The sequence below is a fragment of the Corvus moneduloides genome, chromosome 5 (assembly GCF_009650955.1).
Source record: "Corvus moneduloides isolate bCorMon1 chromosome 5, bCorMon1.pri, whole genome shotgun sequence".
Taxonomy (NCBI): Eukaryota; Metazoa; Chordata; class Aves; order Passeriformes; family Corvidae; genus Corvus; species Corvus moneduloides.
Window position 1 is genome coordinate 68,736,880 of NC_045480.1, and position 25,534 is coordinate 68,762,413.

The 25,534-nt window shown below is 41.3% G+C and overlaps 1 protein-coding gene across 2 annotated transcripts in view; it reads left to right on the plus strand.

The window, feature by feature from the left end:
* Window positions 1–20,458, plus strand: part of ANKRD50 (ankyrin repeat domain 50) — a 39,801-nt gene extending 19,343 nt beyond the window's left edge. For both annotated transcript variants that reach the window (XM_032108798.1, XM_032108799.1), the window contains exons 3-5: window positions 2,964–3,193; window positions 11,629–15,176; window positions 17,453–20,458. In XM_032108798.1, coding sequence (XP_031964689.1) covers window positions 2,964–3,193; window positions 11,629–15,173 — 3,775 coding nt within the window. In that variant the 3' untranslated portion in view covers window positions 15,174–15,176; window positions 17,453–20,458. The remainder of the gene's footprint in view (window positions 1–2,963; window positions 3,194–11,628; window positions 15,177–17,452) is intronic.
* Window positions 20,459–25,534: the final 5,076 nt, after the last annotated feature.

A 25,534-nucleotide genomic window follows, 5' to 3' on the forward strand; every position in this document is an offset into this window, starting at 1 on the left:
AACTCCCTTCCCCACCTCTCTTTAGACTGGACCATCCAGCCAGTTTGTCCAGGAGGGTGATGTGGGAAACACTGGCAGAGGCTTTACTAAAGTCTGGGTAAACAACAACCACAGCCTTCCCCTCATCCACTGTGTGGGTTACCCTGAAGGAGATCAGGTTGGTCAGGCAGGACCTGCCTTTCATAACCCCGTGCTGTCTGGGGCTGATCCCCTGGCTGTCACATAATGTGACTTCTGGCAAATTAGCACAGCACTTCCCGAAAAGTTTCACTGTTATGTTCCTTGGCATCGACTCTGAACTTGTGATGTAAAGTGTCTCGGAAGAACAGAATTTTATCAAACAGTTTCAAAGGGCACTTAAAGAGAAAGCCTGATCAATATCTTGTTAATGCCACACTTTTATTAGTGTTGCTGGAGGCTGGGAGAAGTCATTGTGCCTCATTTCTTATGTGCATATATTTTTCCTAGTGGAATTTAAATTATGTTAAGATTCAGAACTACAAGTATTGTGAAGTGGAAAGAAGCAGAGCACAGGGAGACAAGAGGCTGTGGAATAGCATTGTGTGGAGCAGCTTCAATATGCTAGGACTCTTCTGCCTGGGAAAAAGTAGCTCAGAGAGGCTGTGGTACAAATGGCATAGATAGTGGGAATATGACATTACTGCTCACTGTCTCTTCCAGTCAGAAGTTGAAGGACATCAAATGGAACAAGGACACTTTGGTTTTTAAACTACAAAAGGAGGGGTTATTTGATGCCGCGTGTAGCTAAGCTGCCGACGGCTTTGCTGTTGTAGATGCCAGAGCCTTACATCAGTTCATGCAAGACTTGGACAAACCTGTGGAAGTGTGGTCCCTTAAGGGATGTTAAGTGCAAAGACTGAATCTCTGGTTCAGAAAGTCCCTGGAATCAGTGATTGCTGAGAATACTGGGAAAATTTGGTCTTCTAGTGCTTGCCCAGTTCTTACATTATTCCTTAGACATCTGCTTCCAGCCCATTTTTAGAAGCAGAGTGATTTGGGAATCTTTCCCAGATGCAACTGATCGCTTTTCTTGGTGGTGTTCCCAACAGGTAAAAACTGACACAAGAATGCTTCTGGGTGCTCCTAAGGTATTTTGTAGGCATTTTGTTAGGGTCACACAGATTTGAAGTGAGATTTTAATTTAAGATACCATTACCATTTCTTCATATCTTGTAGTAGCATTCATTGTCAAAAAGTAATTTCATACAGAGAACTGTGTGAGAAGAAAATTAATTTTGATAGGGAAAGAAATGTTGCAGGAAAAATGCCTTGACACAAATAGCTGAGGGGGCAAGGCAGCATTGTGGTGGGGGAAGGGGTGGAAAATGTGGTCATTTCCAACCGCCTCCTTTCATTGTGGGATTGGCATCACTTGGGAAAGTAATTTTAACCTCATGGCTACTTTAATTTCCTGTTCTGTAAATTGGTAGCTGCTTAACTTCCCAGCTTAGTGAACAGTGATTTCAGTTGGACTTCAGACGTCTTCTGAAGGAGTACCTAGTTGGGGAACTACCAAAGAGTTGTCAGAAGTCTTGTGCTTCTGGAAAAAAAAATGGTGCTGGGGGTGGAAGGCTGTGTTTTGAAATCCATGTAATACTGAACACTTTCAGATCACAAGTATTCTGTACTTCCTTTTTATATCTCTGAGAAAATTTCCTCCTAGTCTGTTCTGCTGGTTTCTGCTGTTATTGCCAGACATGAAATTGTACCACTATTTCCATTTTGCGTTTTTCTCAGTCAGAAAACAACAAACCTCCCCCTAACAAGGCTTATGAATCATTTCTGAAGTGGGTTAAATTCTTGCATTAACAGGCAAGATTTGCCTATATTCCCCTTTGAATGCTTGGTAGGTGATAATGTGTTGGCCAAAGTCTTCTGAAGGTAAATTTGTTCAGTAAAATAAATGAAAAAGGTTATTATGGTCTTGAGTAAAACAAAAACTACTTATGTTGTGCATACCTTCTGGACATGTGCAAACAGCAATTTTACAAGAGAGTAAACTGTCAGTTATGTATTTTTGTCACCTCGTTTCGTTTTCCGAATCTGTGTACTATAAAGTCAAAGTTTACTTGCCAAGTGTATTTAAAGATAATTTAGTCAGTGAAACTTACAGACCTAAATCACTATGAAGTTTCCCAGAAAAATAGTAGTGGTGTGTGGAAATACTGAACAGATGCATGATGGTTATGTAGGACTATTTAAAGATACATGTAAATGCAGTTAGGTATATTTTTAAGAAACACCCTTAAAGAGAGCAACAGTAGATGCATATTTGAAATTTTTAGCCACACAATCAGATGTGTTGTTAGAGTTGCATCCCGAGGATGCAGATAATCCTCTCCCAGTAATAGGAGCTTGGCAACTTCAATATAAATAAAAGCTAATACATCAAAGTCACTACCAAATGCCTCAGTCTGCTACTAATTTGCATTTTATTTGTGAAGGTATGGCAGAAATTCTGTTCTTTGTAATACTGTTATTCATTCAGACTTGAACTCTTTGAGCTTTGATATTTCATTTGTCTTTTAGATTTTTGTTTCATGACCAACTGTTGTTCGCTATTAGTTTCTGATAAGCAATAGCAACAGCTTTGGCAGAGACAACAGTAGTGAAGTTCTTAAGCTTTAGGCCAAGTAGCTTCTTAGTGAAGCAACGTTTTTCCAAGTCTGCTAATTAGCCTTGAACACTGTTACATAATTTTAAAGTATTGTTATACTTAGAAGTTAATGAAAAAGTAGTGGTGCCTAAACAAGAATTACATCACTACCTGTTCAAAGTGTTTCTGTTAGTTTAGTCTACTTCGAAGTTTTCCATGGTAACTATTTTTAAAAAGTGACTTTGCATTTTAAGTTGATCATAGCTTCATCTTGGATGCCCTATATGACAGTCAATGTATTGTTAAATGCATTTAAAATGCTGATTTTGTGTCATGTTCCTTCCAGGTGCATTCTGCTCCCTCTCTTGGGAATGAAGCCCCCTCAGCAGAGCCTCTTCATGCTGGTGGATTCGGTGGACGAGGGCTGTAACATTGCCGAGGGTGAACAGACTTCCACGAGTTTATCTGGGACAATAGCAGACATTTTAGCCAGCCACTTCGAGTTCTTCCCTCCCTGGCTGCTCCTCCTGTGTTCTGCCCGCAAGCAGAGTAAAGCTGTTACAAAAATGTTTACAGGTGAGCACAGAGTACAGGAATTGTTTGGGACCTGTACCCAGGACGTTGTATTTATCAGGCCCTGGGGGATGGTGGAAAGCACTGCTGCATGCTTAGTTCTGAAAAATGACAATAGCAAAAATGGCAATTCTAAAAAACACACATCTCAGTTTACCCAGGACTATGGAAAGCTTCAATCAGCCAAGCATTTTAGAGTTAAATTATATCTTTGCAAACACCCATGTTCTCCACAGTGTTCTTGCTTTGCTCGTTTTATAAAGCTTAAAACAGTGTAGGTGATGTGTAAGTGTAGAAGTATTTCAGCTGCATACACCCATTCCTTACAACCTCAGGTTTTCCTTTCATCTCCCATTAAAATCTCTCCCCGTGTTTGCAGAAAGTGGGTAATAATCTCTGAAGGTGAAATTGGAGAGAGGAACAATGTAGATGTGAATTCTTGGACTGTGCTTTTGGCAAAGGTTGCACAGTAAAAAAAATTTTTACAGCTTCTTCATCCAGGCTTTACTGTGTCATGAGAACATTTCTTCACTGTAACGATATTGTTACTGGAAGTTCTCTGAAATTTAATAAAAGGCAATATCTGGACTGGATTCCAGGCCTATGTATAAAGCCTGTGTGTATAAAGGACACAATTAGGACAAAAATGTGATTATAGAACTTAGACCCATAGGCTTGCTCGTTTCCACAGTGGCAAAAGGTCAATGGGATAATTGCATTTTGGAATGAAGTACTGTATTAATCAGTGGCAGACACGAAGACTGGTATTTGGGAGTATGTGAGAACTAAAAGAAACTTTGGGGTAGCTTCACAGGGTTCCTTTAGGCATTTATATGGGAATAGTTTTGTCAAAGCTTGGCTGATTATATACCTTGTCATTGCCAAAAAAACAGACAAATCTTTTTCACAACAGTTCTATTTCCTTTCCATTAAATCATACAGTATTTCAGACTAGTCCTAAAAAATTGCTCTTGTCTTCTAAGTATATTTCCAGATGGAATTCCTGACAGGAATCAGCAGAAGTAATGGATATGCCTTTAAAATAAATTTAATTCCAGTGAGTTAATTTTTCATTTCCACAGAGTATGACTTGATAAATAGCATAAAGGAAATTAGTGTGTGATACTATAATCCCATCTTCACTGTGGAAAAGGTAGAGCAAAGAAAGAATTGGATACAAACTGAGAAGAAATTTTAGGGTCTATTCAGAGGAAGTGGTGGTTTAGCCACTATGAAAGGAAAATGTGACATTACAGCCAATGTGATGGCTGCCCTTTTAATACACTGTTGGAGGATTTCCCTGTTACCAGCCAATACTCAAGTTTGCAGAAGGTGTAGTGAGGATATGAGGAGCATGGCTGAAGCTTCTGTTAACTTCAAAAACGATGCAACTTTGTTGCAACTTTGTAAAACTGCAAATAATATGGATTTCTTTTTGGGTTCTGGCCTGAAAAGGATTGACTGACATTAACTCTTCTACTGGGGCAAACTCTTCTCCTCCTTTGTGGTGTTTGAATGTTTACTTTTAGCTGAGCCGATTTTTACAGCTATTTATTTTCAGCTGGTGGGCAGGCAGAATTGAAGATCAACAATAAGTATTTGGACCAAATAAAAATCAGTTGCACTGTAACTTGGTAAGAGAGATTGGGATCCTTTTAGGATGGATTAAGAAAATGTGTCCCATCTGTAGTTGTTTCTGTTAAAAAAGTTTTGGAGTATGGTATGAAATATAGATTAAGCAATATTAATTTGTTTGCAGTAAGTTTATATCTGTTTTCACTTAAAATTTTCATGCAGTGAAAACTTCCTCCGGATTTGTCTGACAGATGGGTTTAGCTCTCATTTCAGCAAAGTGTACCCAATGACTGGAAGCAGTATTGCTGCAGTGGCCTTATCCTGAGGATGCTCTTTTTTGGGTGTGCAGTACAGATGGGAGTTCTGCAAGCAGCTCCCAAGCCAAAACTAGTGATGACATGGAAGAGAGAGTCCAGTCTTTCTCACCCACTGTCATCCTGATGCTGCCAGTGGTGAATATCATCCCTAGCACGCTTAAGAATGAGAAAAGGAGGAGGGGTGTTTACTCTGATCCTCTTTGTTCTGTCACTTCTGGTGGCGACTTATTTATGAAAACTGAATAGTTGTGCCTGCATCTGCTGCAGCGTGTGCTCTGGGCCCTTCTGTATTCCCAGATTCTGTAGTAACACAATGTGCTACGGATTTTTTGCCCTTACTCAGATTCTCAGCTTTCATTAATTTAAAAAAAAAAGTAAAAAAAAAAAAAAGCTTTGCCTCTCATGGCTACAGAGACAACCTCAAAAATATGAACCAAATGTGAGATGATGCCTGGCTGAGTCTGTGGTCACCCTCCACAGTGAGCAAATGCCAGATGAGTTAGGAAAGGAGGGGGACAGATAACTGCCTTCTCTTCATGTGCTCTGTCACCAACTGCCACGTGCTGCCTGCTTTCTTTTCCTAATGGCTTTTCTCCTGAATTTAACAGTGCTGTCCTGCACCCATAGTTATTCACAGTTGTCTCCTACATTATCATTTGTTACCATTTGACTCCAAGTATGGGCACTCAGGCAGCTGCATCAACACAGCCTTTCCAATGTGAAAGTGGCACAGAATATAGAGTTTATTTTTCTGTTGTTGTTTTTTAGCTAATGAACTTATTCTAATGATTCTTCTAAGATGAGACTAAGTCTTGAAAGCATAGGAGTCATGCTTACAAAACTAATTTCCTGGCTTGAGAAATCCATCATATTAGTTGGAAAACTTGAGGCATTTCAAAAGCAGGCAATTTTACATAGGTAATTTGGAGTGAACAGCAGATAATTTCTCATTAGCAGTATAAAGGTCGGTGGACAAAAGTGCATATGTACAAATGGTTTAAGGCAGCTTTTTTTAATAGGAATTTACCTAATTTCTTCTTTTTTTGCTAGACACATAAATCAAGTATGTGTGGCATCTGGATGATTATACCCCTCAATTAAACACTGGCATTCTTCCAAAGAATTCCTTCACATGCATGAGGCATGAGTGCACCAGTGCAGCACAGCCTGTGCAGATGTCATGTCTCAGGGAGCCATAGTTCTCATAAAGTTAGTGGCAAATACCAAAAAGATGCTGGAAACTTCAAAAAAAGAACCAAAAGTGGAGGTGAAAGGGTTCAGTTTAGCCTCAGAGGCATCTTAAGTGCCGTTCACCCACTTGTCCATAGGCAGAAACAGACAATGTCATCCGTTTTACACTCATCCTTTCATTTGTCATTCAGTTCCAGAGAGGTACTATTAAGAGCTGGTATTTATCCAAATTTATTCTTGATTGGAAATCTTGGGAACATGTCTTTCTCATGTTTCTGCTATTTACTGGTCTGAATAGATGTGGAGGGTTGTTTTCCTTACAGCCTTTCCAAAAAAAATTAAAAAATAAGCAAAAATGCAAAAACCTGAGAGAAATACAGTAAAAAATCACAACCCAGCTTCTCTCAAAAACCTCACTGTTTGGTGATTAAAGCTACTCAGGTAGTTCTGTTGCTGAATCCCTAAATGAAATCAGTTGCCAGATTTGGAGCTGAACCTTTCTCATTAGCTGCCATTCCAGAAAATAAATGGCATGAGACTACTTCAGGAGGGATTTCTTCCAAAATAACAAAACCTGAGTTGTCCTCTAATTTTTCATTGTAGGTTGGAATTTATTTGGGTGACTTCATGTTTTTTTGAAGTCTTCATGGGAGTTGGATTTTTACTATAAAAGATAAACTATATATATTTATGTGGTTGTAAAATTCACTTTTATAATATTGAAGCTTTGAAAAAGTTTATTTCTTGTTTAGGTTTGGGGTTTGGAAAGAAAAATTATTTAGACTGCTTGGGAAATATATAGGGAGCTTTTAATTACTATGTCTTTTCTTTTCACTACCGCTTTGAAAACACCTTACTAGGGAACTTCATATTTCCTTGTAAAAAGCTGTGTGTGAACTCGGAACTTAGTTGCCTTGTAATTAAAGAGGGAAGACAAAATTGTTTTAAATGGACTATTACCTGTAGATCTAATTAAATAAACTTCTGTGCAGTGACACGGACCAGTGAGAGCAGCATACTTCAGCCTCAGTGTCTCATAGCACCTGCAAAAGAGGCAGAGAAATTTGTAATGCACAATATATTGCAAATGCACTAAAAGCTGAGTGTGCTGCCTGAGTCTCCAGGTGCCCTTTACTCTGCTGGATAAGTTATTCTTTTTGAGCAGGTGTGCATAAATGGAAATACCTAAGAAATACCTAATTCAATACATATTTAGATCAGCAGTGTAAATTATTAATACCGAATTACTGCCATGTTTGTAATCATTTGGATTACTCTAAAGCTAACAATTCAGTTAAATACATTAAAATGTATTTAAAACTTCTGTTATGTGCTTATGTAAATCCATTTAAAGATATGAAAGTGGAAGGATATTTTTAACTATTGAAACTTGCTAGTTAATAGCTTTTTTACTGTTGAAGTATGAAAAGGTTGACATGCTATAAAAGTATTTATGACCAAGATACTTTTTTTTTCCCCCTTTTGAATGACCCTAGATCTTGCCAAGGAATACATTTGGAACAGATTTGTTTACAGAACTGCCAGAAATGTAATAAATCAGAACAATCCATATTGGAGCTCCCGTTGGGTTGAAAGTGATGTGTTGTAAGAAAAATTTTAACAATGCAAAAAGCAGTGTCGTGGGACTGCAAGTTCTGTCTACTGTAACTTCTGTTTTGCTGAGCTTAAAGTAGTTCATGGGAATGCATCTGAAACAAAATGAGCTTTCTCTTAATATTTTAGTGCTTCTTGTCCATGAAAGTGACTTATTGTATGGGTTGAAAAGCAAGTTTGCAGGATCTTTGTTTGGAGATGTAAAATGACCTCATTTAGACAGATATTTGGGGAAAAAAAATGCGGCTTTGTTTTCCTTCTTCAATCTAGCAACAAAAATCACAGACTTAAAAAAATACAGTTCTATCTATAAGGCCTCTTTTGAATTACTTGCTTATTATAGTATGGCCTGGTGCAGTGGTTAAAATTAACATCCTGTTTATGTCCAAAAATCTGTTACAATGGCAGTTTGTTAATCCCAGCCCTTAAAGAATGTTTCATCCCTGCGATATGTGGACGTCTGCGTGAGTGTAGTGTGCTCCTTGTTATCCCAGCTTATTTTCAGATACAATATATAGCATCTCATTAACAAGGAATGTATGGAAATACTGCCGAAAAGAAAAAAAGGGAAGAAAAAAAAGCAATTTTTGGCTTCCATAAACATGCAGCCAGTCATAGTTTAAAACTGCTCTGAAGCCTTCTGAAATTTATTTACTTGTCTGAAGTGCTTAGATATTTGGTGTATCTCAGGTAAATACAGATCAGGGTAATATTTTTAGCCATAATATGGAGCAAAGTAATCAGAGCATCGTAGAATGCTTTGTGTTGGTAGAGACCTTAAAGACCATCTTGTTCCAATCCCCTGCCATGGGCAAGGACACCTTCCACTATCCCAGGTTCCTCAGAGCCCCCATCCAGCCCGGCCTTGAACACTTCCAGGAATGGAGCATCCATTGGGCACTGATACCTCATATAAAAAAAACACCAAACACACAAACCCTTTCTTTTTTGCTTTTTTATTTGGAGCTCTTATGGTTTGGGTTTTTTTTGCTATCACATCCATAATTATTTTGTTCATTTTGCCACCCATTTTGGGAAGCAAAATGAAAATTGTTTTTCAAAGAACACTTGCAAGGCAAGGAAGAGTCTTTTGTTTTTGAAGCAGAGATACAGAGACTGAGGCGCTTAAACAGTTACCACTCTGCAAGTTTTCCTGGGAAGGCTGGGAGTCAGGGGAGGTGAAGTGTAGTCCTTAGTCAGGCAACACTGAACATCGGCTGAAATCTCAGGATTGCTGTTGTGCCAGTCCTTTGGGGATTTTCTCATGGCAAGGAAAAGAAATCCACTACTGAGAAAACACTTGAGCGATGTAAAAATAAAAATAGCTTGCGTTGGCAGGTACATATCAGAAGGAAGGATGTGGGCACGGGATTCATGTGAGAGTTTGGGGGTTTTGTGAGCAGGGTCACTTAGGTCAAAGGACATAGAGAATGAGTTTGCAGAGCTCTTTGCCTGTTCTTGTTCAGCCAAGTGATAGAGACAGATCTGTACGAGGAGAAGCAGAGCAGTTCAGAGGAAGGCGAGTGAACGGGGTGGTTGTATTTGCTCCAAGTTGAGCAAAACAGAGCTGTTCCCTCTGCACACATGAGCCAAGCAAAGGGACACTTGTCTCTAATTACAGCTGCTTGTGTGCGTGTGACTGTGAGTCCATGCACCAAGCAGTGCCCTGGTTTTGGTGTTACTTTTTCACTTCTGTATCTTCTGAAGGATCCTGACCTAGAAACAGCCTTTCACTTCAAGTGGGAGCTTGGGATCTGCAGAATCACAGGGCACTGTCTGTTCTTACTCAGCAAAGTTTTTTATTTGGGTTATGTGCAAGAATTAAGGGCTTCACAAAGTTGCATACAGAATGTTTTAATAAAATGCATAGTAAATCAGTGAATTACGCCATCCTACAGGTCAGGTTAGGACATTACTTGAATTTGTGGCGCATTATGGTGAATAAAGCTGATTCTGTGTTTCCTTTTAGAGACAAAAAAAAAAAAGACGCCTCTGGAATGGAGAAAGATTATTTTCTTCCTCCTGGCATTCTCATTCAAAAATCTTCAAGTAGTCAATCTTACTTATCTAGTCTTACCCTCTGAACTGACTGTGCAAAAGTGTCTTCTCCAGTGATTTTGTGGAGAAGCATGATTTTGTTTTAGGTATTCTATTGGTTTAGTCCTGTTTGTAGTGCTTCCCAAATTACTAAGGGAAGCAGAATATTTTAGTAACACTTCCATAGTTGGCCTCTCAGTTCTGATCTGTCATGTTTGTACAGTGCTCATGTAGACTAAACAATTAAGAGAATGACCTTAACGGGACATTCAGAACCACTGCTGAAGCCACTGGGGAACAAAAACCACAGCTCTGTTATCAGCCTGAACTTGCTGTCAGAACAAGCTCACAGTCTGAGCAGCTCGATCCACAGAGTGTTTAACTACAATAAAAACATAGTTCTAGAAGCACCATCCCTCACAGGCTCACTTAAAATGATTTGTTCCGTGGAGATGGGGCCAGAATTGAATTGAACACATTGATCTATGGTTGCTTTTCCTTCGGTATAATTCAGAGTTTAGTAACTTTGCTTTGCTTTGAAGAGTGGAGCTGGTTTTGTTTCTGACTAGCTGAGCTGGCTGTAAAGACAGGATTACAACCTGTCCCTGGAGAAGCAAGGTGCAGTTCTGGCCTGAAACACAGTCACTGAAGCTGCTGTGTCTGTGACCTCTGTGGTTTTCCTGTAACTTCCGCAAGATCAGCGTTCAAACAACGCAATGTGTCATTAATCAGAGAGGGTAGGTCCTCATCAGGTGCTTACCTTGGTCCTACCAGAGCAAATGTTTGAAATGGCAGAGGCAGCCCTGTATCCACACAGCTCTGCCTTCGCTCAGCCCCATTCCTGAGAGTCTTCCAGGCCACTGAGGCGGCGCAGGGAACTTCCTCACGCATGCTGCTGGGAGCAGTGTCCTTTTCCTTGAGTGGGAAGGGAACGGACACAGTCTGTGTGTATGAAATAATGTCCCTTTTTCCTCTAAAGAGTAAACAGGCTGGAAAAACAATGAGATTGTATGAGTATGAGAAAACCTGTTTCCTTATGCAATGAATCACCTACCAGAGGACCAGGGTGTTTATCTAAAACTCAGTTCTCACCTGCAGAAAGTAGGTAATTTTCAGTGCACAGAGGTCTAGATATTTAAAACTGGTTTTGAGTGTCTCTCCTGTATCATAAAAGCTTTTAAAAGAAACAGTGGTGGTCAAGTTAGTGATTTATGTACATCTAATCATGCATATGCAGCAGGTGTGAATACCCCCTTCTGTAATTAAATAAACATAATAATTGTCTTAATCTAAGTAGCTGAAAATTACTTGGAATTCCATTGTTAACCACATTGGAGAAGGGATTATTCCTTTAATAATATAATAATACTTAATCTTATTTTGGTTGCAGTTTTGATGGTTTTGCTTAGGTGTTTAGCATTGTCCAAGGCAGACACACAGTGCCTAATTCAGAGTGATTTTCAATTTTTTTTTTTTGTTAATAGCATATATTTTTTCTTATAGTAGATGGTGATAACAGTGCATCTAATGATCAAAGTTTTCTGCTATTATAATTAATTTATATTCACTGTGTTTACAGGGGAAAATATTTTTATTTGGTTGTTCCGCACCCAAAAATGTCTTGGCTTTTATTTACTCTTCTTTCAACATTGAGTTAAGCAGAACTGGATCAGAAGTAATTACAACTTTCTTCCCTCTCAACAGGTTTTCGAAAAATCAGTCTGGACGACCTCCGAAAGGCTTACATTGTGAAAGATGTGCAGCAATATATTCTGCATCGTTTAGACCAGGAAGAAGCCCTGAGACAACACCTCACAAAAGAAACAGCAGAAATGCTGAATCAGCTTCACATCAAGAGCAGCGGTTGCTTTTTGTATCTGGAACGTGTCCTAGATGGAGTTGTGGAGAATTTTATTATGTTACGGGAGATCCGTGATATTCCAGGAACATTAAATGGCCTCTACCTTTGGCTCTGTCAGAGACTTTTTGTGAGAAAACAGTTTGCAAAGGTCCAGCCTATCCTTAATGTAATTCTTGCAGCCTGCAGGCCCTTAACCACCACGGAATTATATCACGCGGTGTGGACCAAAAACATGACACTGACGATGGAAGACTTTCAACGCAAATTGGATGTCCTGTCAAAAGTCCTTATCGATGGCCTTGGAAATACAAAAATCCTGTTTCATTACAGTTTTGCTGAGTGGTTGCTGGATGTAAAGCACTGTACACAGAAATACTTGTGTAACGCCGCAGAGGGACACAGAATGCTGGCGATGAGTTACACCTGCCGGGCAAAGGATTTAACACCGTTAGAAGCTCAAGAGTTTGCATTGCATCTCATTAATTCTAATTTACAGTTGGAGACTTCAGAGCTGGCTTTGTGGATGATATGGAATGGCACACCTGTCAAAGACTCCCTGTCAACCTTAATTCCTAAAGAGCAAGAGGTATTACAGCTGCTGGTAAAGGCTGGTGCTCACGTCAACAGCGAAGATGACCGCACATCCTGCATCGTTCGGCAGGCCCTGGAGAGGGAGGACTCCATCCGCACCTTGTTGGACAACGGGGCGTCCGTAAACCAGTGCGATTCCAATGGGAGAACACTCCTGGCCAACGCGGCCTACAGCGGCAACCTCGACGTGGTCAACTTGCTGGTGTCAAGGGGAGCAGATCTGGAGATCGAAGACACCCACGGGCAAACAGCACTGACCTTGGCTTCTCGGCAGGGGCACACCAAGGTGGTCAACTGCCTCATTGGCTGTGGGGCCAACGTCAACCACACGGACCACGACGGCTGGACGGCGCTGCGGTCAGCAGCGTGGGGAGGGCACACGGAGGTGGTGTCCGCGCTCCTGTACGCCGGCGTCAAAGTGGACTGTGCAGATGCCGACAGTCGGACGGCGCTGAGAGCAGCAGCATGGGGAGGGCATGAAGATATTGTGCTGAATCTGCTCCAGCACGGTGCTGAAGTTAATAAAGCTGACAACGAGGGCAGAACAGCTCTGATCGCAGCTGCATACATGGGGCACAAAGAGATCGTGGAGCACCTGCTGGACCACGGTGCAGAGGTGAATCACGAGGACGTGGACGGGAGAACGGCGCTGTCTGTGGCTGCGCTCTGTGTGCCGGCCAGTAAGGGACACGCCTCGGTGGTCAGCCTCCTCATCGACCGCGGTGCTGAAGTTGACCACTGTGACAAGGATGGCATGACTCCACTGCTGGTAGCTGCATATGAAGGACATGTGGACGTGGTTGATCTGCTTCTGGAAGGAGGAGCTGATGTTGATCACACGGACAACAACGGCCGGACACCGCTTCTGGCAGCAGCCTCCATGGGCCACGCCTCAGTCGTGAATACTCTCTTGTTTTGGGGTGCAGCTGTTGACAGCATTGACAGTGAAGGTAGAACAGTTCTGAGCATAGCATCTGCACAGGGCAATGTTGAAGTAGTACGGACTCTGCTGGACAGGGGGCTTGATGAAAATCACAGAGACGATGCAGGCTGGACACCTTTGCACATGGCAGCTTTTGAAGGTCACAGGCTGATCTGTGAAGCTCTTATAGAACAAGGTGCTAGAACAAATGAAATTGATAATGATGGACGGATACCTTTCATATTAGCCGCACAAGAAGGTCACTATGATTGTGTGCAGATGTTACTGGAAAATAAATCCAACATTGATCAGAGAGGCTACGATGGGAGAAATGCTCTCCGGGTTGCTGCCTTAGAAGGTCACAGAGATATAGTTGAGCTACTTCTCAGCCATGGAGCAGATGTGAACTACAAAGATGCTGATGGCCGGCCAACGCTTTATATCCTAGCATTAGAAAACCAGCTTACAATGGCTGAGTATTTTTTAGAAAATGGTGCAAACGTTGAAGCAAGCGATGCTGAAGGAAGAACAGCACTCCATGTTTCCTGCTGGCAGGGCCATTTGGAGATGGTGCAGGTGCTGATAACTTACCATGCTGATGTGAACGCTGCAGATAACGAGAAGAGATCTGCTTTGCAGTCTGCTGCATGGCAAGGCCACGTGAAGGTCGTGCAGCTTCTCATCGAGCATGGTGCTCTGGTTGACCACACATGTAATCAAGGTGCTACTGGACTCTGCATTGCAGCCCAAGAGGGGCACATTGACGTTGTCCAGATATTACTGGAGCATGGTGCTGATCCCAATCACGCCGACCAATTTGGGCGCACTGCTATGCGAGTTGCAGCCAAAAACGGACACTCCCAGATTATTAAATTACTGGAAAAATATGGTGCATCGACTCTGAATGGTTGCACTCCGTCTCCAGTCCACACAATGGAGCAGAAACCCTTACAATCAGTCTCCTCTAAAATGCAGTCCTTAACGATGAAGTCCAATAGTTCAGGGAGTACTGGAGGAGACGTGCAGCCTGGAATGCGGGGATTATCCAACGGGCCTGCGCACGCCTTCAGTTCTCCTTCGGAGTCGCCCGATTCCACGGTTGACCGTCAAAAGTCATCTTTATCAAATAATTCCCTGAAAAGCTCCAAAAATTCTTCTCTCCGCACCACATCCTCAACAGCCACTGCTCAGACGGTGCCTATTGATAGTTTCCACAGCCTGTCGTTCACGGAGCAGATCCAGCAGCATTCCCTGCCACGCAGCAGGAGCAGGCAGTCCATTGTTTCCCCTTCTTCCACAACTCATTCCCTAAGTCAAAATCATAATTCACCAAGTAGCGAGTTTGAATGGAGCCAAGTGAAACCCAGTTTGAAATCAACTAAAGCGAACAAAGGAGGCAAAACAGACAACTGCAGCAAGTCTGGCTCGGCTGGAAAAAAAATAAAGCAGAGTAGTTCCTCCCAATCCAAAGTGCTAGAGTATGAAATGACTCAGTTCGATAAACGAGTACCTATTGCCAAATCTGGGACAAGCATGCCGCTGAAATCAATGCCGCCAGAGCCACAGTGCAAAATTTTGGTCCCTCCAGCTCAGCAAGAAGTTGGTCGATCTCAGCAGCAGTTCCTGATTCACCAACAGAGTGGGGAGCAGAAGAAGAGAAATGGCATTATGACGAATCCAAATTACCATCTTCAGAGCAATCAGGTTTTTCTCGGCAGGGTTTCTGTCCCACGAACAGTGCAGGACAGAGGGCATCAGGACGTGTTGGAAGGCTATCCCTCCGCAGAGACAGAACTCAGCCTTAAGCAAGCCTTAAAACTTCAGATTGAAGGTAGCGACCCAAGCTTCAACTACAAGAAGGAAACACCATTGTAAAAGGTAACCTACCTAGTCACAAAGGAGCCAAATGCCTGCGTTTCATCTTGTGCATTTAAAATGTGCTAAAATTGCATTTTATTATCGTTTACCATCATAATTGCTTATGTGATGAATGTTAAAATCTTAACCTGGCAAGTGTTTCCTTCGCTGTCATTTAAAAGCATTAGCCACAGAGGAATTGGATTGCTGTCATGTTGTCTGTTGAATTCGCTTGCTCCAATTGTGCCCCACTGTCTTTGATAAGTGACTGCATAAAAGAGCAAGTTTCACATAGCATTGATTTGGAATTTCATTTTCAAACATAAGAACAGATGAGAATTTTAATATATGATATTTTCAGGTACAGTCTTTATTTCATTATTTACAAAAATGCTCCTCAGGAAGTTTCTAAAGGTTCTTATAAGTTATAGGCAACCACTCTTCTGAATGTGGATTTCAAGGGTAAAGCATAAGTATATATAAATTAGAAAGTTAAAATACTATTCTAAGCTTTGATTTTATATTTTTGTTACTGTAGAGGTAATCCTCCTGTAAAAGAGGTGGCTTTTCTCAGAGCAAGATTATAATCTATGTTACAGTACCAATTTTCTGACCATTCTGTTGTTCTTAATCAGGGGAGGTCATTTAGATCTCTCACCTCCTCTCCAATACTGAATTTTAAGCTGAAAAAGTAATTACAAGTCTCTTTTTAAGACCTGAATTGTCAGTGAGTCAGCTAAAATAGTTTTATTTTTCTCCTCTTCCTGTTGAGGTGTATGTTTTTTATGGTATCTGGAACGTGTTAATATATTTTCTGTTTGAAATTCAGAGAAGCAGCATTTTTATGAAATGTGTGCGCACCTCCTATTGCTTGCTCGCTTATTTTTGAAAACTTTTTTTTGTGTGTGAATGCAGCATTTTGGACAGCTCAGGCTGCTGCTCCTTAGAACAAGAATGTTCTTGCCAGTTCTGACTCAGTTCTGCTGCAGGTCATCAAAGACAGCGTGTTTCTAGGACAGTTGCAGGTGGTGCAGAATCCACAGATGGAAGGTTTACAGCTGTCAAAAACACATAAGCAGGCATTTTCCCAAAATATCCTGGAAATTGATTTTGATGGAATACATCTGTAGATGTAGCTGAGGTCCCTGGAGAATTGCAGAGCGATAGAATGTTGTGCAGGACCCTGTTGGGTTGGCTTTTTGGTTAAATGAAAATGTTTGAAATAATAAAGTGTTTAAAGAGCATCTGTGCTAGAGCCTGCACATTTGTAAAATACAAATATTAGCCAAGGGTCACATGAGCTGTGGGACAGGACAGCAGGAGCAGGCATAGAGAGGAATCATCAGCTGGGAGAGAAAAGGCCTTAAATCTTCATAGAAGTTACAAGGATTTCAGATTCCCACAGGAGTACATCATGCCCAAACAGGATAAGAATTTATTTGTAATTTTTTCCTGCTTGCATAAAACTTTAAGACGTGTAATTAAGGATTGTATTTCCTAACTCTTACGTGCCTGCACCTGATGTTCATCGCTTGCTTTCATGTTATACTTCATTGTAAATCCATTGCATGGTTCTGACATAGAATGTGTTCATCTGACCTGACCTGTCATCAAAAGACTGGTTTGGGTGAATTTTTCCAACTTTATTTATTTTAAAATATAAACAGCGTGTAAAGAAATCTGAACGTTCCACATATAATACTAAAATTTGGCTCTGCTTTATCTGGAACAAAGGGCATGTGACTGAAAATTCAGGGTTTCTCTCAGTGAAGTTCTTGGTTATGCAAATGTCTAAAAAAAGTGAGGTGTGAATAACCAAATGGTTCCTTTTGCTTTTCTCTTAACGCTTTCCAGAGCGTCATTTTAAAGATGGGAGTTCAGAACAATTTTGTGGATTACGAATTGCTTGGCACAGGCTGTAATTTGCCTCCTCTTTTGCCAAGTCTCAAGCACAGAAAAAACGGTAATTTCCCTGACCGGTGGATAAATGAGTCACCTGTGGGGAATCACTTCAGAAGTACTCCACAGGAGCACCACAGGAATGGCTTTCCTTCCCTGGCTGCTGCTTCCCAGCCTATCCAGGAAGCTCTCCTGCTGTGGGGACCCCCTAGCTGCTTGGGATGGCAGAGAGCACAGGGAATCAATCGCAGGATTGGGGTTAGGCAGGAAACTTCTCCTCATCAGGTTGTTGTTGTGTGCTTTTAACTTCAGCTAGGGACGATACAGCTCTCTTTCTGACAAGACTGTTTGTGTTACAGACTATTTCAAAGCTTAATGTTTTTATTTTGTACTTCCAGGCCAATTCCATGATGCTGTGAACAGAAGCGCTTCTGCTCCCAATGATTTATCAGCTGGCTGGGATGAAAGCAAAAAATGCTTGTTTAGTCCACCTAGAAATTCAAGAATGTGATTCCTACAGTACAGTTACCTTAATTACTGTAATGTGCCTACATTTTCAGGCTGCCTTCTCAGTATAACCCTCTGTGCTTCAAAATTTTATTTTGTGTACTTTGTATTTAATACACAGAATGAGCACTTTTTTTAATTGCAGAAAGATATATGCTGTATTTCCCTGACCACAGCTGAAAATGATAAGAACCAGGAATTCTGATTTCCTTTTCCAGATCGCTTGGTAGAGGTGCATGTGCCACAGTGAACTGTGTTATGGAAAAGGCAGTGCTTTTTGTATTTATTTTTCTGTGGCTAAAGAAAATAAGCAAAGAGTTTGTCACATTTGCATTGTTGTCATGTATTGTCAGTTCCCTGTGTACTTCAAAAAGTTCCCTCCAGAATTACAAGTCTTGTAACAGTATTTTATAAATACTGTACTTGTGTGTTCTGTCTGTGTAATTGCTGTTCAGTGGTGGCAAAGAAGCTGGACTGCAACCACCTGCAGTATCTTTGGGATTTTTAAGAGGCAAAAATCTACTCTCTGGTACTACAGCACCAAATCTGGATGGCAGACTGGGACCACTGAAAGCAATAGGCTAATTTTGGACACTTGGTCTTCAATAGCCTCTGTTATTGCTACGGTGATGAGGTAATTAATATGGGTGTGTCTGAGGTGCTAAAAGGTCTGATCCTGCTTTCATGTATATCTCTATACATTAGAAACAGCTCTTTCTCTTTTCCAAGGTAAAGGACTATTATTGGGAATGTCAGTAAAGCCAACCATGGAAAATACAGACACTTTGTTAGTGAGGCTGAGAGAATATGCAGTGAGAGTGCAGTGGAAAAGCACAGTGACAGCGCTGCCTGGGGAGTACAGAGATTACTGAGTTAGCTCTGTCCTGAGACAATAACTCCTTAAAGCACAAACTTGTATGAATGTGGTTACTGCTTCAGGGGGATTAGGTAGAGCCAGCGTGTCTCTGTACCTGGAGCACAGTTAATCAGCGGTCGAGAGAGTCCATCTATGGATAATAGAAAGCTGGCTTCCCGCTCTTACAACAGAAAAATTTTACTTGTATGAAAGAGAGCAAAGTCAAGGTCATTGTTGTGAAAGTGAGCAGTGTGTTTTTCCTTTGAACGTGCACATTTTACTTGCACAGTTCTGCAAGTGACAAAATGAAGCAGGTGGGTTATTTTCTCCTACAAATGCAAGCTATATTCTACTATTCGCCATTACACAGCCTTGCTCTTTAGAAAATAAGCCTATTTTTGTATGCAAGTATTTCTTCTAAAGGCTTGGGTTTCATCTTTTTCATACTCTAATTCTGATCATTCCAGAAATAAGAGGATAGAGAACTGAGGTTATTTTTCATAGCTGATTAATTAGATCCTTAAACTTTGATGAATGGCCCCTGGATGTATATGTAGTGCATATTCTGAGGCACTAAAGGGCTCCATGTCTGGTTATTATGATCAACCATCATCAGAATTTTTTTTTTTTTTTTTTAAATCTTGCACCTCCATTCTTATTTGCTTGTTCCTAAATGTAAAAAAAGAATCTTTTATAGTCAGGCATTCAGCATACAGTAAAATTAGATGTTAGAAGCTGACACACGGCAATATGGATTATTCTGAATGTTTCGTATATTGAATTTCTTGTCCCCGTGGGACAATTATAAAATAAACATAACAGGAATCTGGCAGAATGGCCTTAAGAGGGTTAGTGGCTTAGAAAAGAGAAAGTACCAAAATGTTCTCAGCAAACTTGTTCCAAACCTCAAATATAGTACATTTGCAATACTGTGCAAGGATACGACTTTTCTTAGTTATTAGATGTATGTTTTGTTCTGTAGAAAGGGATCCCTGAATGCCAACATTTTTTCTACTGACCTTGACTGTCATTGGGATATATTTATTTAATTTTATTGTGTTGTTATTAATTGCACCTTGTGAACAGAGGACGTAAAAATATGGCCAATTTCACAAGGGGCCACAACTTCTAGATAGTCTGGCGGGTTTTGTGTGAATAGTATTTACATTTGAAACAGTCACTGGGGAAACCCTCTCTCCAAATCAGCAGAAAGTAGACCTGTCAAAAATGTTTTCAGAATGACAATTCTGCCACATTTTAAATATCCCTTTGGAACAGAGCAGGAATTGCTTTAAATCATCTATTTTCTCAGAAGGTCTGTGTAATTCCACATTGCTGTTGCGTGTGATTTTTAGCATCACCATTTGTGAGGGGTTTGTGTGCCAAGCAAAGTTGCTGTTCCCCCCGTTGCTCCCTCTACTCTGCCCTCTCCCATCTGTAAATGGCGGGGAGGTTAGCAGAGGGGTGTAGCTGTGACTCAGCACAGCTCCTTCTGCCGGGGCAGCAGTTCTCATCACCACCTGAAACACCTGAATCAAACAGGAATCCTGTTTCTCTTCATCCCATTTCGCTGGTCCTTCCAAGGTCATCTCCACAAGACATCCAAAATTCTTGACAGGAGAGCTGGGGAAAAAGACTGTTTTGTGGACACGGATATCAATACTGTGTGCATGTGGAAAAACTCATCTGGAGAGAAATTCATTAAGAGATACCAAGGCACAATTGATGCATTTTTGTCTTCTCTGTGATCAGTATTGAAAACGTTGCCGTTTCTTTAAAACTAAAAAGGTGTTTTCCCTCCTCAGTTACTCTGCTATGCAAATGTCTGTTATGCTTAATATTCCCCATCTGAACTCCTCAGTTAACTTGGTTTGCAGATAGACTGTTTTTTCCTGGAGTGGGTTGTAAATAGCCTTTAATGTACATTGAATGAATTTCACATTGTAAAATTTTTATTTTATTCCTTGTATTATATTAAGCGAAAATCCCTGTGTATATTAAAGTGCATAATAAATATATTTGCTTTTCAGCAGACATCTAACTGTTTTAATTTTTCTACCTCATTTCCTGGGACATTTCAGGAAAAGGTTATTAAACTTGATTGACTTTTCTGTAGTACTAAATGAAGCGTGATGTGTGTGTCCAGTAAGCAGCCCAGGCTAGCAAGCCTCAGACCCTGGCATTAATTCCTGTGGCCCCGAGCATTTGCAGGAGAAAATTTGCTGCATGTCCTTCTGTTTAAAATGACCATTTTATACTGTAAATACCATGAGGGCCAATAAATTCACTATTTCAGTTGCTGTAAGTTTTTTACCAGTTCAAGTGGATTTTGTTAAGTATTGCCTTGATGAGTGTTTCTCAGTAGTATTTTCACTTTTAAGCAAAAGCTCTCTTACTGATGGGGGCCTCTCATTTTTCTTGAATTTGTTATTAAAAAAGGTAAGGGAGAGAAGTTTTCTGGTCCTTGCAATAATCCCCTTTGGCCCTGTGATCTTGTCCCACTTCTTCAGATCATAAAGCTACCACGATTTGTCTTGAGTGTGAAGGAAGAGTTTGGCTGTGCCTTCTGCAAAGGATGCTTCAGGTTTACCCCCAGGTATTCTGGTTCACACAGATTCCAGCAGCTGGTGCACGTGGGTCGACTGATTCCTAAGATTAGGTGAATGGCAAAATTGTCATTATTTGCTGACTTGTTTTCTGTGTATTTCCGTTGTTTCTCACAGCAATTATTGACCCTCTTTTGTTAAGTTCTCTGTGTCTGAAATAACAAAGTATGAGATGCATTAATTCAGTGGCTATTTTTCATTGAAGCAAAGAATTTCCACTGAATTAATCTTTGAGTAAGTTCTGTGGCATTCCAGAGATAGACATTTTCTTCAGATAAGCACTGTAATAATATTTAAATAAAATTATTCAACACCTGTTTTAAATCTCTTATTCTATGGAATATACACAGTCACATTAAATAATGCTTCACATCATCCGTGAGATCTTTACAACAATTTGGCTTGTGTGTTACATGTATTTTCCAAAAGAAAGCTGAGATTGGTTGGCACAGTAAACTAAAGCTTTTCAGTTGGAGGCCCTTGGAGAGACAGCAATGAGAACTTGGCATTGATCTAAATCCTAATCATTTTAGGCTACAAAGAGTCGCAGAAATAGGGTATGGGACTGAGAAATCTAGTTGGCAAATCATTTGGATAAAGAAATCTCCAAATGGGTATGTAGGTAATATAAACAGATTGACCTTTAGAATTAAAATGTAATTTGCTGGTTGGGGGGACAGAATAAGGTGTTGGGGTCTGGGTGTTGGTTTTGGATTTTTATTTCCCCCAGCAACTTTTTTGATGTAACTTAAGTCTGCATCTCCTAGGGAAAAAGGTTTTTTTTGAAATACTAAGGGTGAGTAATAAAATTCTCTCCTCTTTGAGTTAAGGCTGTGAGCAGAGCTGTTGTGTGCTTGTTATGTCAACTTGGTGAACATTAGGCAATCTCATAGGGAGACTGTTTAAAATTCAAAGCTTTATTCATAAATGACAAAGAGTGGACCTTTATTATGATTTATTCTGTCATTTTCCATTATGCTGGCTATCCAGTTCACCATTGTGTTTTCCCGAAGAACAAAACATTCCAGTCTTGCTCCAGCTTTAATAATAGTCTGATAGTTCTGTTGCTGGTTTTTCATACTGCTCTCAGGAAAGGTGTTGCTATTCGCCAATAAATCCCAAAGCACTTCACAGAAAACACAGGAGAAGCACTGAGATAAAGATACATTTGCTCTGTCAGTCGCTTAACAGGCTCCAAACAGCGTCGGGAAAAGCCCCTGGGCCTCTCCCAGCACTAGGCAGTTCTGCCGCCTTGAATAACCTGTTGTCTGGCATTAACTCATCTCCTGCTTTTTTTTTTCTTTTTTAGTTGCTTTTTTTAGTTGCTTTTTGTGCATTTGCAGTGCAGCTCGCTGGAGGCTGTCCATGCAGCTGGGTGCCGCCAGCTCCAGCTCCTGGCCGGCTGTTGGAGCTGTGGGAGAGGAGTCGGCTCCGCTTTGGAGGCTGCTCCGCCAGCGGATTCCTGCGGGGTTGGGCAGGGGACCACCTCGCTGTGTCTGGCCCGTGCTGAGCAGCGTGGCACGGTGGGAGCTTGCCAAGCTCTCTCTGGAGCTGTGCTCGTTTTTCCTACTGCAGTCAGAGATTTCAAAAGCCCTCTTGGAAAAAAAAAAAAATAGGAAAAAAGAGGCTTATCCAGGAGCCCTGTTGACAGGTGAGAGCTTTGCGAGAAGCAGTACTGAGCATGCATCCAAACCGTGTCCCGGTGCCAGTTTTCTGCTAATGGAACACTCGGAATTGAATGGGAGATAAAGCAGTCTGAATGTTTCTGTCTCTGCTAACATTTCATGTCTCCCCTGTGCCTTGGTTAGCTGTCAGCCTGCTGACAAATTAATGGGGGTGTGTGTTTCTGAAGGCTGTCATTAGATGGTATTCGTGGTGTGGAGAGACGAGATCCTTTTACAGACACAGTCCTCAAAGCAGAGACATTTTTCAGAAGCTGGATAGGACCAAGATGCATACTTTCCCTTCCTGTTGGACTTTCCCATACAGGAGAAGGAGCAAAAAGCACCTGGGCTGGTGATGTACAAGGTTTAGTTGCATGAGAAGAGAGCAGGGAAGATAGATTCACGTCATCTCTGAAGTCTTCAAAATGCAGCTCACTCTTTGCCACGTCTAAAAACTGTACTGCTAAAGCAAATCTTGAGATGATTAGAGGGTGCATAATTAAGAGTCCTCATTTGGCTGCCGGAGCTGTTCACTGCAGGCCGGGAACAAGGCAGAAGCACATTCACTCCAACTCTGTTGCAGTGTTGGGCCTTGCAACACCATGGTTAATTCACTCTACTTGTGTTCTGCTGAGATTTCCCACAAGAGCACTGGATGGAGTTGGTTTTTAAATGCTTTTGCTAATTACTTTTTTTAACGTGAAATTAATGAACAGAATTATTCAGGGACATTCTTACTTACATGGGGTCAAGATTCCCTCCTTGAGCAGTTACATCCACTTCCATAACAGTATTTGAAGAGTGTGGTTCCCTTCACCTGAGGAAAGGTAGCAAAATCTGTGCCTAAATTGATACTAAAGTGCTTTTTGGCTCACCCTGCTGGCTCATTTGCATGCAGCTTATTTTCTATAAAGGGTAAGTCCTTCCTCTTTGCCAGGATGGGATGATGAATTGAAGAACAGCCATTTCAGGACACACCAGATATTCATCCAGCCCTTCAATCTGTCATTATCAATGACCAATATCAGATGTGAATAGAAAAGTACAACAACAGGGTAAATTTTCAATTATTTTTCCTCTAAATATTCTCCAGCTGTTTGTGGCTCAGGGATTTCCAAACCCAGAGATAATGTCTTTATCATTAATATTTTCTGTGTCAGTTAATGTTAACTAAACCAGGAACAAGTGGCTGAGATTGAAAATGCACATTGTAATTTATAAATGGTATTTAATATTCTTTAAGGGTGAGACCACTGGACAATCAGCTACTGAACACAAGTTGTAAGCCTTGAGTAGATTTATACCAGGTCTCTCTACGTCCAGAAGAATTATGTCTGGAATAAATGTGGAGCAGTTCATGTTAGCATTACACAATGAGAAAGTAAAGATATTACTTGAAGCATAAGGATTTCCCTGCATCTGCTGAAAACCTGTTTTGCAACAAACTAGAAGGAACATTGCTGTGCCCCAGATCCATGTAGGGAAGTTGGCTGATCTTTTTGCAGAGAGACAAGACAGCCTCAGGAACATCAGAGTTGTTCTTCCCTTATTAACAACACGAACAAACTTGAATATTGATTCGCCGCCTCTCCAGCTCTTAGCCATAGCCATCAGATGCTGGTAATAGGGAATGTATGCTCTCAAAAGTGAGTGTTTTGCAGATTAACAGTGGGCACAAAGGGAAGCACAGGTGCAGAAGCATATTTCCATGGTGCTGCTCGGCGGTGCTGCTCGGCAGTGCCGCTGTACAGCACAACAGGAACCAGGTGAAAAGGAAAATTACTCTAGCAGATGTAGTCCCTCCTGTGTTCCCTAAGCTCCCAGTTTGCCAAGCCGTATCCCCAGGATCAAGCACTTTCCCTGCAGAAATAATGACTGTGTTTGCCTTTTCAATCTGTTTTCATTTAACTCTGGGATTTTCACAGACCACATTGACAGTGACTAGAAGTTGCCAAGTAGTGTCGAGCTGCTTAAAACTTGATATTCCCCACACTCCTAATGTACTGCTTCAGAAACAAAGCAGGTTTCCACAACCTAGATAACACCATGGTTGAAGTATTCCTTGGCTCCTTCAGTTTTCCCACTCTGGCAGGACCAATAGGTTGTGGGCACTGTGCCTCACACGGAAAAACCAGTCTCAATTAAATTTGCTCTGTTCTCATTTAGGCATCCTAATTACTAGGGGGTGGGGTGATGCTGAGCATGGAGATGGACAGACAGAGGATGGATGTGGAAGAGAGGCTTGGTCTTGACATGGATGTTTGTCACTGCCCAGGGGGAAGCATGGAATACCTTGTTTGAACATGCAGCTCCATGATGGCCAGCATGGGCTGGCCAGAGAGCTGCCCTTCAGTAACAAATGAGAGATGAGACTGGGAATCAAAGCCTTCAAAAACACACCAGGGGCTCATTTTTAACATGTCAGAGGAGGGGCTGCCAGTGCAGAGCAAGGGGGCATAGCAGGAGCCATGCTGGAAAGGTTGTCCTCGGGGTAGACATAGCACAGGATGTGAGGTATGGGAGTTTCACCTTGTGAGAAGAGAGCATTGCTCATCTGTCCCAGAGGTTGCCGAGACTGACAGAAGAGGCCCTGAAAAGTGAGGTGTGATTTGAAGACCAAGTTACAGATAGAATGTCTTCATCCTCCTCCTAATGCAGTCTGGGCTGTCCCCTGCTTGGGAATAGCTGGTGGGAGGACTTTGTTTGGATATCAGGGCGCTGCCATAGCCTTAGGGTAGAAAGCAGGCTAGCACAGTGTGGCCCCTCCCTTTGGAGGAGGACTTTAATCCATGCATTCATTCGTTTGAAATTACATAAGGCTATATAAGTGTGTTTCTTCCATTTTGG